Source organism: Mytilus californianus, unplaced genomic scaffold (genome assembly GCF_021869535.1).
Source record: "Mytilus californianus isolate M0D057914Y unplaced genomic scaffold, xbMytCali1.0.p SCAF_11, whole genome shotgun sequence".
Taxonomy (NCBI): domain Eukaryota; kingdom Metazoa; phylum Mollusca; class Bivalvia; order Mytilida; family Mytilidae; genus Mytilus; species Mytilus californianus.
In genome coordinates this window covers 5,888,456-5,907,425 of record NW_026262593.1, presented here as the reverse complement: position 1 = coordinate 5,907,425, position 18,970 = coordinate 5,888,456, and the positions used below count along the sequence as shown (strand labels likewise).

The window sequence follows — 18,970 nt, the reverse complement described above, 5'->3', positions numbered from 1 at the left end:
CCCATATATTTCATTTGATTTGTTATATTGTCCCATACATTAATACATATGGTTTAGGGGTGGGGATCTCGACCGATTACAAGTACTCAAACAGGAGGGGGAAGGGTGACCCCAGGGACTCCCCCTATATTTCAATTGATTTGTTTTATTGTCCCATACATGAATATATATGGTTAAGGGGTGGGGATCGTGACCATTTCCAAGTTCTCAAACAGGAGGGGGTGGGACGACACAGGGGTCTCCCCCAAATTATTTTCATTTGATTTCTTTTATTGTCCCTTACAAGTATATATATTGTTTAGGGGTGCGATGGTTTACAAGATAAATGTACATTTTCAAATTGAAGGGGGTTGGGATGACCCCCAGGGACTCACCCTATATTGTGGTTGATTTTTTTTTGTCCTGTTCTCATTACTGAAGACTGCAAGTGTCTATCACTTACTGTTTTCGAGAAATAATCATTTGAAAATTTAATATAAAAAAATAAAATCCCATAAGGTTCTATAGTAAACCCCTCCCTTCTTCAGGCTCCTCCAAATACCCCTAAATAGACCCCAATGCACAAACAAAAGATTAATGGCTCCGCTAGACATGTTAGTCTAATATTTTATGAAACCCCAAGTATATCTGACAAACGGTCAAAGTTGTCTTCTTAGACGGTTTGAGTAGATTTGGTCCGACTTGTCTCTGGGACGAGTTGTCCACATTACTTAAAACATCCCATCGACGTCAATTTCCTCATCTGTTTCATGGCCTCGTTTCATTCATAAAATAACAACCACCATATTTGGCAAGATTAGTTAAAAATTCGTAAGGGTTCCGCGGAACCCAGTGTCTCGCCTACTTTTGCTGTTAATCACAGGCTCAACAAAAATGAGGAAAAAAATTAATAAAAATATTCCTCCCTATACTATCTTTTGATTGTAAGTAGCTTCTGTCCAAGTTTGGTAAAAATCCAGGATAGTTTATGAATCTAATAAATGTTTTAAAAACTTAAACTGCAGACTGTATGTAATGTTAACTGGAAGAAAAACTAAGTCCATTTATAAGTAAAATACGAAAAAAATGGAACAAAATTTTAACAAAATTTCCTTCTAGATACTAGCTTTGTATCATAAACAAGCTTCTGTCCAAGTTTGGTAGAAATCCAGGATAGTTTAAGAAAGTTATTAAAATTTCAAAAACTTTAACCATAGAGTGAATGTAATGTTTCCTGGCAGAAAAACTAAGTCCATTTATAAGTAAAATACAGAAAAAAACATAATCTTTTTTTTACAAAATTTACTTTTGAATATTATCTTATGATCATAAACAAGCTTCTGTCCAAGTTTGGTAGACATCCAGGATAGTTTAAGAAAGTTATTAAAAACTTTAACCACAGAGTGAATATTTGTGGGCGCCGCCGCCGACGGAATGTAGGATCGCTATGTCTCGCTTTTTCGACAAAAGTCGAAGGCTCGACAAAAATTACCACCCACTTATATAACTTTATTTAACTTAAAGATTTGTTGTACATGAACAATATTCCTGCGCATTTTGCCATTTTGGAAATATAAACAACTTGTAATTACCGATTTTCGGCGATGAAATATTTCATACAATTGTTCTATGACATCGTAGCCAAAAGCACAGGGGATAATAAACTACGTACAAATTTTTATTGAGCACTACTTCCTATGTGCAACTTCAAAAGTTTTGGGTAGTTCGACGATCATTTACGGTTTTTCTGGTCATATTTTTTGTATTCTAGAAATAAAAGTATTAAAAAAAATGTCCAATTAGTTATAAATAACATAATAGCCAGCTAGATAATAACAATGGCCCGTATTTCAGCAATTATTGGTTAGAACACAAATCTAGGGTGCTCGCATAAGGCAGCTTAACTGCCTAAAAATTTGTAAGGGTTCCGCGGAACCCAGTGTCTCGCCTACTTTTGGTGTTAATCGCAGGCTCAACAAAAATGAGGAAAAAAATTAATAAAAATATTCCTCTCTATACTATCTTTTGATTGTAAGTAGCTTCTGTCCAAGTTTGGTAAAAATCCAGGATAATTTATGAATCTAATAAATGTTTTAAAAACTTAAACTGCAGAATGTATGTAATGTTGACTGGAAGAAAAACTAAGTCCATTTATAAGTAAAATACGGAAAAAATGGAACAAAATTTTATCAAAATTTCCTTCTGGATACTATCTCATGATCATAAACAAGCTTCTTTCCAAGTTTGGTAGAAATCCAGGATAGTTTAAGAAAGTTATTAAAATTTCAAAAACTTTAACCACAGAGTGAATGTAATGTTTCCTGGCAGAAAAACTAAGTCCACTTATAAGTAAAATACGGAAAAAATGGAATTTTTTTTTAACAAAATTTACTTTTGAATATAATCTTATGATCATAAACAAGCTTCTGTCCACGTTTGGTAGAAATCCAGGATAGTTTAAGAAAGTTATTAAAATTTCAAAAACTTTATCCACAGAGTGAATATTTGTGGACGCCGCCGACGACGACGCCGACGGAATGTAGGATCGCTATGTCTCGCTTTTTCGACAAAAGTCGAAGGCTCGACAAAAATGGATTTATAAACAAAAATTCCCCCTTTTTACTAATAAATGGACTTATTTTTTGGCAGTCACCATATTACACATTGACAATGACAGCTGCAATTGTAGGTGAGGAACCCTTTCCCAATAGACCACTTTAGATTATATCCTTCACTGGAAAATTTTGTCAATTATACACGCCTTTATGACGTCATTTACCAGATAGAGGGGACCACCTGTATCACTGCACTATTTAAAGTTCATCAAGTGTCTTCGAGATCGTCATTATGCAGGATGAACTAGAAATAATGTTTGTTCCAAAAGGTACTTTTAAATAACATTTCTCTAATGACAGAAGTCCTGATTATCAATTTAATATAAGAATTTAATTTGGTTAATAATTTGTGCAATATAGCACTGTTTTTTTTTCAACCAATCACTCCACATAGGAACGGAAGTGACAACGCCCCTAAACGCACGAATGATGTTCAATAAAATGAATTGATTATTAAGGCAAATTAATTAATATTTCATCAAGGTTTTCAAAAGCAACTCATATATCAATGTAAATGACCCCCATCTTCACCCCCAAGTGCATGATGTTACTCCATACCAAGTTTGGAATAAAATGACAGGTGATTATAAAACAGTTGGTCAAACATTCTCGGATTTACACTTCTTGAAAGATTTATATGTTTTCTTTAAAATGGGCCATAAATGAAAATTATTATAGGCCCAGAAATAATTGAATAAATAATTAAAGTAAATTCAATTAACCTAGACTCATTTTTTGCATCAATAAAATTTTATAATAAACAAGAAATAATTTTAACAGGATGCCGTTAGGAAGTCTCCCAAACAAAGCCCCATAATTCGTCATTCCCATGGTCTCCTGACATTGGGCAAAATCCAGTTCATATTGGTTTGGTCTAGTAAAGTGATATGCATATGTGACACCTAGGAGACTGACCATGTATGTCATTCAAATCTTTTTGAAATGATGAACAGGAATAAATATGGTTTAGGTGTGGGTATCTCGACCGTTTACAAGTTCACAAACAGGAGGGGGTGGGGTGTCCCCATGGATTCCCCCTATATTTCATTTGATTTGTTTTATTGTCCCATACATGAATATATATGGTTTAGGGGTGGGGATCTCAACCATTTCCAAGTTTTCAAACAGGAGGGGGTGGGGTGACCCGAGGAACTCCCTCTATATTTCATTTGATCTGTTTTATTGTCCCATACATGAATATATATGGTTTAGGGGTGGGGATCTCAACCATTTCCAAGTTTTCAAACAGGAGGGGGTGGGGTGACCCGAGAACTCCCAATATATTTCATTTGATTTGTTTTATTGTCCCATACATGAATATATATGGTTTAGGGTGGGGATCTTGACTGTTTACAAGTTCTCAAACAGGAGGTGGTGGGGTGTCCCCAGGGACTCCCCTATATTTCATTTGATTTGTTTTATTGTCCCATACATGAATGTATATGGTTCACGGGTGGGGATCTCAACCATTTCCAAGTTCTCAAACAGGAGGGGTTGGGGTGACCCCAGGGACTCCCCATATATTTCATTTGATTTGTTATATTGTCCCATACATTAATACATATGGTTTAGGGGTGGGGATCTCGACCGATTACAAGTACTCAAACAGGAGGGGGAAGGGTGACCCCAGGGACTCCCCCTATATTTCAATTGATTTGTTTTATTGTCCCATACATGAATATATATGGTTAAGGGGTGGGGATCGTGACCATTTCCAAGTTCTCAAACAGGAGGGGGTGGGACGACACAGGGGTCTCCCCCAAATTATTTTCATTTGATTTATTTGATTGTCCCTTACAAGTATATATATTGTTTAGGGGTGCGATGGTTTACAAGATAAATGTACATTTTCAAATTGAAGGGGGTTGGGATGACCCCCAGGGACTCACCCTATATTGTGGTTGATTTTTTTTTGTCCTGTTCTCATTACTGAAGACTGCAAGTGTCTATCACTTACTGTTTTCGAGAAATAATCATTTGAAAATTTAATATAAAAAAATAAAATCCCATAAGGTTCTATAGTAAACCCCTCCCTTCTTCAGGCTCCTCCAAATACCCCTAAATAGACCCCAATGCACAAACAAAAGATTAATGGCTCCGCTAGACATGTTAGTCTAATATTTTATGAAACCCCAAGTATATCTGACAAACGGTCAAAGTTGTCTTCTTAGACGGTTTGAGTAGATTTGGTCCGACTTGTCTCTGGGACGAGTTGTCCACATTACTTAAAACATCCCATCGACGTCAATTTCCTCATCTGTTTCATGGCCTCGTTTCATTCATAAAATAACAACCACCATATTTGGCAAGATTAGTTAAAAATTCGTAAGGGTTCCGCGGAACCCAGTGTCTCGCCTACTTTTGCTGTTAATCACAGGCTCAACAAAAATGAGGAAAAAAATTAATAAAAATATTCCTCCCTATACTATCTTTTGATTGTAAGTAGCTTCTGTCCAAGTTTGGTAAAAATCCAGGATAGTTTATGAATCTAATAAATGTTTTAAAAACTTAAACTGCAGACTGTATGTAATGTTAACTGGAAGAAAAACTAAGTCCATTTATAAGTAAAATACGAAAAAAATGGAACAAAATTTTAACAAAATTTCCTTCTAGATACTAGCTTTGTATCATAAACAAGCTTCTGTCCAAGTTTGGTAGAAATCCAGGATAGTTTAAGAAAGTTATTAAAATTTCAAAAACTTTAACCATAGAGTGAATGTAATGTTTCCTGGCAGAAAAACTAAGTCCATTTATAAGTAAAATACAGAAAAAAACATAATCTTTTTTTTACAAAATTTACTTTTGAATATTATCTTATGATCATAAACAAGCTTCTGTCCAAGTTTGGTAGACATCCAGGATAGTTTAAGAAAGTTATTAAAAACTTTAACCACAGAGTGAATATTTGTGGGCGCCGCCGCCGACGGAATGTAGGATCGCTATGTCTCGCTTTTTCGACAAAAGTCGAAGGCTCGACAAAAATTACCACCCACTTATATAACTTTATTTAACTTAAAGATTTGTTGTACATGAACAATATTCCTGCGCATTTTGCCATTTTGGAAATATAAACAACTTGTAATTACCGATTTTCGGCGATGAAATATTTCATACAATTGTTCTATGACATCGTAGCCAAAAGCACAGGGGATAATAAACTACGTACAAATTTTTATTGAGCACTACTTCCTATGTGCAACTTCAAAAGTTTTGGGTAGTTCGACGATCATTTACGGTTTTTCTGGTCATATTTTTTGTATTCCAGAAATAAAAGTATTAAAAAAAATGTCCAATTAGTTATAAATAACATAATAGCCAGCTAGATAATAACAATGGCCCGTATTTCAGCAATTATTGGTTAGAACACAAATCTAGGGTGCTCGCATAAGGCAGCTTAACTGCCTAAAAATTTGTAAGGGTTCCGCGGAACCCAGTGTCTCGCCTACTTTTGGTGTTAATCGCAGGCTCAACAAAAATGAGGAAAAAAATTAATAAAAATATTCCTCTCTATACTATCTTTTGATTGTAAGTAGCTTCTGTCCAAGTTTGGTAAAAATCCAGGATAATTTATGAATCTAATAAATGTTTTAAAAACTTAAACTGCAGAATGTATGTAATGTTGACTGGAAGAAAAACTAAGTCCATTTATAAGTAAAATACGGAAAAAATGGAACAAAATTTTATCAAAATTTCCTTCTGGATACTATCTCATGATCATAAACAAGCTTCTTTCCAAGTTTGGTAGAAATCCAGGATAGTTTAAGAAAGTTATTAAAATTTCAAAAACTTTAACCACAGAGTGAATGTAATGTTTCCTGGCAGAAAAACTAAGTCCACTTATAAGTAAAATACGGAAAAAATGGAATTTTTTTTTAACAAAATTTACTTTTGAATATAATCTTATGATCATAAACAAGCTTCTGTCCACGTTTGGTAGAAATCCAGGATAGTTTAAGAAAGTTATTAAAATTTCAAAAACTTTATCCACAGAGTGAATATTTGTGGACGCCGCCGACGACGACGCCGACGGAATGTAGGATCGCTATGTCTCGCTTTTTCGACAAAAGTCGAAGGCTCGACAAAAATGGATTTATAAACAAAAATTCCCCCTTTTTACTAATAAATGGACTTATTTTTTGGCAGTCACCATATTACACATTGACAATGACAGCTGCAATTGTAGGTGAGGAACCCTTTCCCAATAGACCACTTTAGATTATATCCTTCACTGGAAAATTTTGTCAATTATACACGCCTTTATGACGTCATTTACCAGATAGAGGGGACCACCTGTATCACTGCACTATTTAAAGTTCATCAAGTGTCTTCGAGATCGTCATTATGCAGGATGAACTAGAAATAATGTTTGTTCCAAAAGGTACTTTTAAATAACATTTCTCTAATGACAGAAGTCCTGATTATCAATTTAATATAAGAATTTAATTTGGTTAATAATTTGTGCAATATAGCACTGTTTTTTTTTCAACCAATCACTCCACATAGGAACGGAAGTGACAACGCCCCTAAACGCACGAATGATGTTCAATAAATCCAAAGTTTTACATCATGACAAGTTATAGATCAAGTTAGCATTTTGTTCCAGTACAATGAATTTTTAACCAGTAGGGGACTATGTATTGCCATGCAATACTCTCAAAATGCTTGTTATTATAATTATTACAATTAACACTTTGCATAATTGTTTTTAGAAAATATTTGTTAATATCACAAAAAAATTGCTAATTTTGTTTATTTATTGTAAATGGTATGATTTTTAACTATATTCATCTAAAACTATCACTTTATATGAACTATAGTTGAATAACACTAAAAATTTTTTATATTAAAAATACATGTCTTAAAAGGCATATTCAATGCAAATGGGGGAACAAGTACAAGAAACCTTAATGTGATATACATTTTAAATAACAACTTTACGGCACCAGATGCACATTTCAACAATCAATGTCTCTTCATCAGTGATGCTCAAGGCCATAAATTTTTCAATCTTTCTGATAAGAATAAAAAGAAATTAAGTTTGTTTTGTATAGATAACAAAATGAGGAAATTAAAATTTATTTTCTTTCTGTGAAAGATTTTGTTCCAAAAATATTAAAACAACTAGAATGTGCACGTGTTCTATTCTTCTTTTGACTGTAGGAGATTTTGCATAAACATGGACAGACATACATATATACAGGATGAATACATTAGGCTTCCTTTCTCATTAGATATTATACATACTTTTTCTCCAGTTCTACAATCTCTGTGTAATCCTCCGTTTGTCCATAATATCCATGATCATTGAGACCAGTCCAGAAATTGGACCAGTAATTTTTATACTGTGAAAGCATTGGTGCAAGAATAGTTCTGAAGTAAGAAATGTGTTATACTCAAATGTATCCGTAAAGCAAATAATCTTAAGGCATCTGTACCATAAATTAAATCACATAACTGCCAAGAAAAGTCTTTAGAAAATGTTTCTTACTTAAAAAGAGAGATACAATCAAGTCTTAAAGACAGAAAGACAGACAGTGATTACTAATCAAAGTGCTTGTAAACACTGAAAGGTAAAGATTGCTTTCATTTATCAGTGGGAAGTAAAATTAAACATTGCATTGTAAAAACATTGGTTGTAGTTGATTCAACTACAATTATATATGAAAAAAGGAAGATAACTTCAATTTTTTAAAGATTACTTTTACAATGACATCATTGATATTTTTAGAACAGATATTAGATTACTGCACCTTGCACAAGTTATGTAATTTTCTTGACAACTTTTTGTAACTTGAATATCTGAGCATAGATTTCATTGATAAATTTCTAGAAGTGTTCATGGATAGGATGTTTAGAATGTAATGATCAATGCACTATATTTTGTGTATCTCAAAAGTAGTGATAAACCTTGGAAGATTTAGATATCAAGTCAGTACCATTGGGTTTTGATTGCATTTCATGCAATCTTTACCCAAAAAGCACCTATTTTTGGGCCTTTATAAGTAATTCATAGTTTAATGTCAATATATGAATAGTTTTCATCACAAAATTAACAAACTTTTGATTGAAGAACATGTCATGAAATAGAGGTTCTTTCATAGTATTATAGTTCCATAAGAATGGAATATTCTGTAATGTTTTTTTTCCACTGGAACAAATATAACAGAATTTATTCCTTATGGACTAATGGGTATTGAAGACTTGTTCCAACAGGAACAGATATTATGGCATTGTTTATAACAAAGTTTCCAGCGGAACTGTTAAACAGATTATATATATATGCTGACAAAGTTACTATCTATTATCATTTATAAGAATTGTATTCTGTAAATTCAGAAATTATTGCGAGGTTTTTATCAATGCGAAAAATACGACTGGGTGAGCGTCGCAATAATAAAAACCTGCATTCTGATATCTGATCCATATATATATCTTAATGCACATTTTCTTGAAATTGCATTAATTGAATATTGCATTTTTGTTCATTCTTCAAAAATAGCAATAATAATTGCATGCAATAATTTCTGAATTTACAGTATACTAATAGACTCCTCCAAAGAAATGGATCCTAATTTATCTAACTTTAGTGTAAACCTTGTAAACTAGATATTTATAACCTGTTTTGTTCAATCAAGTCTTAAAGTGTTTTAGGATCAGTAAATAAGATATCTATAACCTGTTTTGTTTAATCAAGTCTTCAAGTGTTTTAGGATCAGTAAATAAGATATTTATAACCTGTTTTGTTTAATCAAGTCTTAAAGTGTTTTAGGATCAGTAAATAAGATATTTATAACCTGTTTTGTTCAATCAAGTCTTTAAGTGTTTTAGGATCAGTAAACTAGATATTTATAACCTGTTTTGTTCAATCAAGTCTTTAAGTGTTTCAGGATCTGTAAATAAGATATTTATAACCTGTTTTGTTCAATCAAGTCTTTAAGTATTTTAGGATCAGTAAATAAGATATTTATAACCTGTTTTGTTCAATCAAGTCTTTAATTGTTTTAGGATCAGTAAATAAGACATTTATAACCTGTTTTGTTCAATCAAGTCTTCAAGTGTTTTAGGATCAGTAAATAAGATATTTATAACCTGTTTTGTTCAATCAAGTCTTCGAGTGTTTTAGAATCAGTAAATAAGATATTTATAACCTGTTTTGTTCAATCAAGTCTTTAATTGTTTTAGGATCAGTAAATAAGACATTTATAACCTGTTTTGTTCAATCAAGTCTTCAAGTGTTTTAGGATCAGTAAATAAGATATTTATAACCTGTTTTGTTCAATCAAGTCTTCGAGTGTTTTAGAATCAGTAAATAAGATATTTATAACCTGTTTTGTTCAATCAAGTCTTTAAGTGTTTTAGGATCTGTAAGATGAACATTCCCATCCACAAAGAACAAATAGGCACATTTAGTCCGTAAACATTTATCTCTACAAAAAAGAAAAGAGATATATTTTTTTTAAAGACTAATAGTAATGCAAGTAAAAGAAGTAATGAACTGTTGATTTTTTCCATTTATAAATTATATATTTCCAACACATTGCATAGTTATTCCAATTTTTTTACATAGCAGATAACACTTTATTTTACTAAGCAAATAATTAACACTAGTACTGTAATTATTACCTAGCAGTTTACACTGTTATGTGTACTTACATAGCAGTATTCCTAGCAGCAGTACCTGTCATTTTGTCGTTAGGTGAAATCACTGTTACAGATCGGTATTCATCACTGCAACCTGACAGAAACAGTTCAACATCAACCTCATGATAATCTGCCTGCAATTCATTAAAGTCGTATGAGACACGTTTCTGGTGATTATTATATTTAGGAAATTATTGAACTAATGTATGAATATATGTACTAAACTAAGTCCTCTGAGTATGTTTTTTTCTAACATTTATTACGAATCTGTAGCATGTGATGGACAAAAATTATTTCATTCATTGATTGTTGATCTGAAACTTTGGCTGCTAATTAACTTTCAGGTTTTTTGTGTTTAAGTGTACCAATTGTGACCTTGACTGACAATCAACACAGAATCAAGGGGCACATGCAAACTAAGTGAGATGAGTAGAGCGATGTTTATTATATTTGTTATATTGTCCATGCATCCTTATCTCGGGGAGGGGGCACTTCAATACTTAATTGATAGGGGGTACCACTCAAGGATCCGGAAATTTTTTCACACAATTTCAGTCATTTTGAGATGTCTTAAAAGTTTGTGCCCTTTTTCAAATTATCGATATCGAATGGTCACTAGATTCATAGCATCAACGAATTTATATTGGCAGTTTCATCGCATTTACTTCGTGAATTTTCTTACCATTTTACTCAAACCATTCAAGAACAGTTTAGGGAAGGCAACAGTTTAAATTTGAAATGATTTTAATGACTCAAAATGGTTAATTTCTCAGACATTGCTAACGTTTTTAGACGAAAATTTAAACCGGAAGTTTTGCGACAATTCTAAAGTACAATTAATTCCGGATTCATTTCGGGGATTCATTTTGTTTATCAAATTGACAGGAAATCACGTGGTTTTAAATTTTATTACCTTTGAAAGTGTTTGAATATAATAGATATTAGTTGCACTCGTTTAATTATGCATGGAATCATTCTGCATTTTACGATTAAGTGTCCTATCTGCTGAAGACAATTTCACGCATGCCTATTACATAGTAAATAAAGCACATGTGTTAAAATTACTCGTGGAAAATTACTTTTTTCTATGTAAATTAAATTAAGTTTTAATTTTCAAATCAGAATTATTGATTGTCTTTGCTGAAAAGTAATTAAATAATGAATACAGTTGTCATGGAATTTTAATTCCTTTATGATATTAGTTCTGAGCTTGTGATCATTGTCATGTGTGAATTAAAAACACAGGTAAAAAGTGATTAGCGATCATTAGCCAATATTTCCCGGAGGCATGATATAGTTATTAGGAGGGTCCTCAGGATTATCAAACTATACTGGAGTGGCAATTTTATTACAGGAAAGGGATTTTAAAACAAAAACAAGGGCAAAATAGCGATTAAGAAACCCAATTTCAATGAAATGACAGAAATTATTTCTGTAAAAAAATAAAATTTGTCCTAAATCCCAATTTTTCTTATGGGACAAATAGCTTGCAGCTTAGGACATGACTGGCAAATATGAACGTTTCCATACCCTTGGTACCACTGGGGTTCTGCTACCCAACCCTTTTCATATAATTTAAATATTAACAAAAGTACACATGCTGAAATGTCTCGCCTGTTTTACATATCAATGAATTTATGTTGAAAGTCTGTCATATGAAGGTTTTACAAGTATCACATAAACTCATTGACCAATGAACCATGAAAATGAGGGCCCTGTCATATCAACCCTGCCAGAAAGACAAGTTTACCTTACAATCATTCCATACACTAAATATAGTTGACTTATTGCTAATAACATCTGATAAACTGACAAAAACACAAAATTTATAATTGACCAATGAACCATGAAAATGAGGTCAAGGTCATATTAACCCTGCCAGACAGACATTTACACCTAAAACAATATCTATGTCTCGCTTTCCGCGACTTTCGTCACAGGCAAGACAAAAACAGATTTTTTTTTAAGCAGTCACTGAACCATGAAAATGAGGTCAAGGACAATGGACATATGACAGACGGAAACTATGTAACATAAGGTATCTGCAAACAAGGTATGAGGCATCCAGATCTTCTATCTTCTGAAATGTAATGCTTTAAACAAAAAGTTTACACCGTCACCGGATTGTAATACCTATGTCTTGCATAATGTGACTTTTGTTGCAGGAGAGACAAAAATGTATACCTTTTCATATATTGCGTAGGTAAAAATGTAATCTTTTCCCATATTGGTTGGGTTTCATGTGGTGTTTTGGAAAAGTGGAATACTTGAGGCTAAGATTCCTTATGTCATGTTTACCTATGGCAAGACTTTCGGCTGTGAAAAAAAGACAGGACTTTTCATATCACAAATAATGGGAACTTTATTGACCCTATCATATATTTCTGATAGTATAGCTTTCCCCTCATGATAATCTGGAAAATGTTACCTATTCCAGCGGCACATTCTATCACCTTGTATATAGGAAGTGGCCCCCGAGATCATTATCAGTCAATTAAACTTTGTCATAAGTTACAGTTGTTAACTGATTCGGTGACTTAATATTTTTCTTTCAGAAATGACTTGTGATAAAAGTATTAAGAAGGTTAGTATCTGAATCTTACATTATTGTATACCAGTAATTCTATTCTCTTCTTCGGATAATCAAGATCTTTTATTGTTTTTAATCCTTCAACCAGAAATGGTATTGGGTGGTCGATAAAAACAGATAACTGAACTATTGGGTAGTCGTCTTCCTGTAAATTTAAAACTTTATACAAAAACAAAATAAATTATGTATGAAACTAACAATCCATTCAGGTATATATCAAAATTCTAAAATAGTGGGTCTGAAATTTTGGAAGATAGGCTCGAAGAATAGTAAGTCTGAAAGACAGTCTGCTTGACTAAATAATATTACAAATTGATGTTTTGTGATAATTTATGTCAGGCATTTGTCAAGACACATTTCAATTGCCTGACTACACTAAAACTTAACTGAAAATGCCAGACTGTCAGATTTTGAGACCACTGTAAGTGGCTAAAATGCTTTAGGTGGTGCCGAGTACGATTAAAATTCAGAATTTATAGTAGATGTTATATTCATGTGACTACAATAACTTGTAATTACACAATTAATAGAAAATATTTATCAGGCCTAAACAATGCATATAAGTACCTTTATTCATGAAACACATTGACTATACTGTTGATAACTTTAAAGTAAAGAAATAGTACCAAATATCAAAAGTAAATTTCCAGTACTACAGATTTTAAGTACAGAAATAGTACCTATGCAAAAGTAGCAGTGTATGACCCACAAAGATTAGTATCCAACAAATAATAATTAATCCACAGTAACTATTTTGTTCATATTGAAACATGTGATATAAAAACATGAGTAAAGTTTACTAAAATACACCTTTATTAATCTCAACTTCCCTTCTCTCCTCCTGCATTCAGTAAGTATGGAAGGAAATACATTCTTTCCTCAGTAATATTTACCTTCAATTCTTTTAGACTTATAGTACTCCTTGAACATGCAGCACACCCAAAATTTTCTGTCCATTCATCTGCTAAATCACTGGCTAAACGATTAAATGCTGCCTGTTAATAAGAAATATATATATATTAGTGAAGTCAATAAAAACATTATCAGGATATACATATATTGTGTTTTGATCTATTGTAGTTTTCTGAATTACATGTTTTTTCTTTGTTTATTATTATCATGTATGAACAAAAGGAGATGTATAGTATAAATCTATGAGACAGTACCTTCATATCATCGTTTTTTGTGGACTTCCCCTTTTTGAATATACCTTAGTTTTTGATATTTTTGTGATCACATTTTTCCTTAAAACAGCTGTGAATAAAGGAGTAAGTTCATGAAGGTTTAAAATTGGCCCTAAGAGTTTAATGTTTTTTTTTAATCAGGCCAAAATACTACACATTTTACATAGAAATAGTTGAGATATTACTTTAAGTACAAAATAACTTCATTTTGGCACATCACATTAAAAATAACAAAGTATTGATGCCGTAAGTATGCATTACTTGTGTTGTAACATCAATTTTGGTCAAACTAAGAATTAACAGTTTTTAGCATAATTTACTTTGGCCGCAACCTATGATCCAGAAAGTTTTTATGTCTAGAAATTCATTATCATCATAATGGCAACTTTTGGTTACAGAATATTTTGAATCCTAGGTTGAGAACAAGGGTTTCCTCAAGCTTTTAGATCCGGATAATGCACAAAATCATCATATTTTGACAATATATCCAAAATGCGCTGATATTGAAGCCAAGAATGTACTCTTATGGAGAGATTTATTTTAACAATGAAGTAAGGCTTTTGAAATAGATCCATTTAAAAACCAACTTATGGCCATTTTGAAATTTTAAGATAAAGATGAAATTCAAGGCCATATTTGGCCTAAAGGGAACTTTGTCCTTTAACAGGGACTTTCAAGTATCTGCCAGAAGCACCAAATTCCTTAAATCTAAATGATAAAAACGACAAAAATTACTAAAATCAAAGCAAAAGACAACTACTTGCAAGGGTCCCGACATGGGACAGGCCAGGGTCCCGACATGGGACAGGCACATATGAACATGGTGCATGTTTATTTCCTTTTCATCATTTGTTCTTCCACTGAACAAGATAGAGAGGTTGAGCCGTCACAGCACTAACTTAACCCTGCTTCATACTGATGTGCTTGTCTCAATTAAGTAATTTTTAATTGGTGGTGGATCTTGGTTTTTTGTCTAACGAATTGAAGGTGAAACTTTATTGAATGTCAAATCTTTGTCATCTTCACTGATTTCTTTCATAACTTTAGAGCATGTTACAACATGTGGTTGCTATTTCAATCTTGGAGACTGTATGATGACCAACAGATTTTTTTTAGTGATCTTATGCAGTTTGGATGCCTCATTTGCATATTTACCTCTCATTTTCCTTATATTTAAGTATAATCAGATTGGAAATACTAGTATCAAACAGTGAACAACATATTATTATTTAAAAGGTGCTTGAGTACAAGATTCAAGTCATCTATTTTTCATAATAAAGAGAAGAAAGTCCCTGGACTGAATAAAAACTCATAGAATTATTTAATAAAACTTGATAACAAATTTAAAATTAGAAAAAAACTTGACCCTACGACAGGAAGCGCATATACATAAGGGAATTTTTCATCTTAATGAAATATTAGTTAAATAATTCTTAACAAGTAATAATCAATCTATAAGTAGAAATTGTGATTTCTGATGACTCCATAGCTCTTCTGCATATATATATACCACCATATCTCAGTAGCATGAGTTCGAATCCCGGCCAAGGAAGAACAAAAAATTTGCTTCGGCAAATTTACAGATCTAACATTGTTGGGCTGTTATTTAGACAAATTATGTATACAGTATGTATTTTCAGCCTTGTATCACCATCACTGGTGATCCGATGGATAAAATCTGTCGTAGAGTTGTCACTGATTCAGATGAACTTATATATATATATTTGTTAATATGAGGTACTGTGGATTCAGTATTATTCTTGGATACCAGTTTTAATAGATTTAGTGGTAAATAGGTGAACCACAAATTCAAATACTCAATGAAGAATACATTTTAGATAGACTTGTAAGCAGAATTCAGCATTACCACAAAAATATAATTTGCCCTCATCCACAAAAATTGGTACTCATGAAAACAACTGAATCCACAGTAAACAGGCAAACCCAATTGTGAACATACAGACTCAGATACAAGCAAACCCAAAAAAGAGTAACTCAATATTTTTGTTTTTTTCTCCTTTAATAATTTCTCTATCATCTTTTAAGCAAACTAAAATTTATCAAACACTGAAAACCTATGAATTACTCCTTTTAAAAAAATTCCATATACAATTAATTTATACATATATACAAAGAAAATCCCAATCAAAACTTACCTGAAATGGTAATGTCTTAACAATTCATAAATAAATTATACTTATGATATATTGATGAGACACACTTATAAAATTACAGATTATATATTGTATGTCACTGTTATGAGAATATCAATACCTTAACTCTAGAAAAAAATTAATAAAATTGAGAATGGAAATGGGGAATGGGTCAAAGAGACAACAACCCGACCAAAGAGCAGAAAACAGCCCAAGGCCAATAAACATATTCTACAGAAATTTATCTAAATGCATGGACCTCTCTTTTTTTTTAGATATATATATCAAAGCAGAAACCAAGTTAGCCAATATAGTTGTAAACTAATAAGTTCAATTAATTCGTTGCAGAGGCTTTTGATTAATACTGCTCAAGTTTGTTTAACACCTAGAAATATAGATTCTACCACTGCATTGAGTGTAATACGATATTTCTCCACTCGAGACAGTTAAATTTTCAAATTTAAAACGCGAGGCTTGCCGAGCGTTTTAAATATTTAAAATTTAGCTGTCGAGAGCGGATAAATATCGTATTACACGAGATTTGGTGGTGGAATCTGTTTCTCTAATGATTTTCAAACAATACGCAGGCAAATTTATTCCTTCTTTTCGAATGATCTGCAAAAAGATGTGTTCTTTCTATGTGACGTCATCAGGCATGGTCGCCTTTTTTCATGCCGTCACAATAGGAAATTCAGAGGAAAGCAAGAAAATTCGACATCATAATCGGATTTTAACCAATGAAGAACTGAGATCAAAGGAACCACACGTTGATTAAATTTTTTTTATGCAATGGGTGCAGAAAGGGATAAATTGACGAAGAATTAGAGAATCAGGTTTATATACCTTTCATACATTTATCCAAGTTATTTAAGTTTCAACAACTGACAACTGAAAATTGTGACAAACAGTCACTTGCAGAATGTAGCCTCTGTGTGAAGCCTCAAATATACTTTAATATAATTTTATCTAAACAGATTAGCCTGGTAGAATTGAAAACAATACAAGTTTGGCAACATCTACATACTTTTATTGGTCCATTACCATATAAAATTAACGGCTTACTCCCAGTCTTTCTGTTGACAACATAACTGTGGTTTCCTTTATATTTCACTTCAATGTCTTCTACAAAGGAGAATTGAAAGTGAAAATAATGTCAGTCATATCTATACTACTAAAATAACGAGGTCCAATTTGTCAGCTGGCATGACGTAAAAAGACGAATCAAATAATTCAACTTTATATATAACTAACAATGGACAATGGTGTTGATTATAAATTACACCATCCCAGGCCATTTTGTTTTCCACATGATTAATATTACCAATAATCAACAAGTTCCGCGTCAAATCTGATACCAATACCAATAGTATATGCATCATCTTCCCTTAGTAAATTCCTCCGTTATCAGAGCACCCGTGTTATACGGTATTAAAAGCCCTTAATATAAATATTACTTATTGAAAAATCATAAATTAAGAATTAAAATACTAAAACAAAAAAGGTATATACATTCCTTCATAAAATATTATTGTCCTAAAAATATACAGAAATGTAAACACCGTAACTGAATACTATTTATATACACCTATTAGTGCAAGTGAATTATTTACATATTGCATACATATAAAGAATGTTGGTTTAATCCCTGACATATGTCACATGTAGTTTCCTGTTGTAGTAAGAAAACCAGGAGGGTTCAAACAGAAAGATTTTGAAAGCAGAGAAAACTGTACACCTTATAATAAGCATGACCAATACAAATACTAAAAATCCAGGCTATAAATAAGGTGTAGGTACTTTAATTGAGTCACAGATCCGTGATGTCACTGGTGCGTTCTAGTATATAATAAAGATTAAGGAAATAGATTTTGAAGAATTGGAATATGGAATATATACTACAAACATGACAGAGAATTGAAATATAGTTGATGTAAAGGGGCTATGCATGCCAGTACCACTAAAATGAAACTTTTTTTGTTATTATAGGAAGTGTAAATTAATGTTGAGTAAATTTTCATGTAAATTCAGACAAAAAATGGTAATTCAGACTTTTAGACTTTTGTAGTGAAAATACCTTGTAAGGGCTATTCCATTAAAATGTATGTGGGACTCAGGGTAGGAAGGGAAGTTTAATTATTGAATGTGGGTCATGGGTCTTTTTTCAGTATGCGTCCATTATCATTATGCAAAATTATCTAAAAAATGGTTCTTGGTTGTAAGGATATTTTGAAAGTCCCTTCCTACCCTCATACATACATTTTAATGGAATAGCCCTAAGAAGGAATATCTATCAAAACTTTGGATTCAGAATCTTTTAAGTCATATGAGTGGATCTGACAAAATGGAGACTAAAGTATGAAAAGCTAATATTCCAACAACAACAGACAACAGATGCCAAGAGACTGGCAAAATATCATGTGGCCATGGGCCAGGTGAGCTTGAAAGTGCAAACACTATGATTGAAAATATTGAGGAATCACTGAAGATTTTCTTAGTAATAAATAATACTGAACAAAGAAAACACACCAGTCACCAGCACACATTATAATTAAATTACCTAAATTATCTACAGCACTTTGGAATATCTCTGACTTTGTATCTATTTTTAAGTTCCATTGTTCCTGAAAAACAAAAAGAAAACAAACACTGCTACTACTAGACTTTAAATTCAACTACATTTTAAAAAAAATTATCAATGCAATGACTGAAAAATTAATGTTTGAATGAATAAATCTCATCTTCTGGGAAAAAAGGTTTCCCAGCCTTTCAGACAGTTAATAGTCTAAATAAGACTCAAATTATCTTGCC

At 32.2% G+C, this 18,970-nt stretch overlaps 1 protein-coding gene across 1 annotated transcript in view; it reads right to left on the bottom strand.

The window, feature by feature from the left end:
- Positions 1-18,739, bottom strand: part of LOC127719443 (procollagen-lysine,2-oxoglutarate 5-dioxygenase 1-like) — a 40,004-nt gene extending 21,265 nt beyond the window's left edge. Inside the window, exons 1-7 of the mRNA XM_052225539.1 lie at positions 18,720-18,739; positions 17,204-17,284; positions 13,719-13,820; positions 12,839-12,970; positions 10,248-10,369; positions 9,920-10,021; positions 7,839-7,964 (exon numbers count right to left, since the gene is read on the bottom strand). Of these exons, the coding sequence (XP_052081499.1) occupies positions 7,839-7,964; positions 9,920-10,021; positions 10,248-10,369; positions 12,839-12,970; positions 13,719-13,820; positions 17,204-17,206 (587 nt within the window). The 5' untranslated portion in view covers positions 17,207-17,284; positions 18,720-18,739. The remainder of the gene's footprint in view (positions 1-7,838; positions 7,965-9,919; positions 10,022-10,247; positions 10,370-12,838; positions 12,971-13,718; positions 13,821-17,203; positions 17,285-18,719) is intronic.
- Positions 18,740-18,970: the final 231 nt, after the last annotated feature.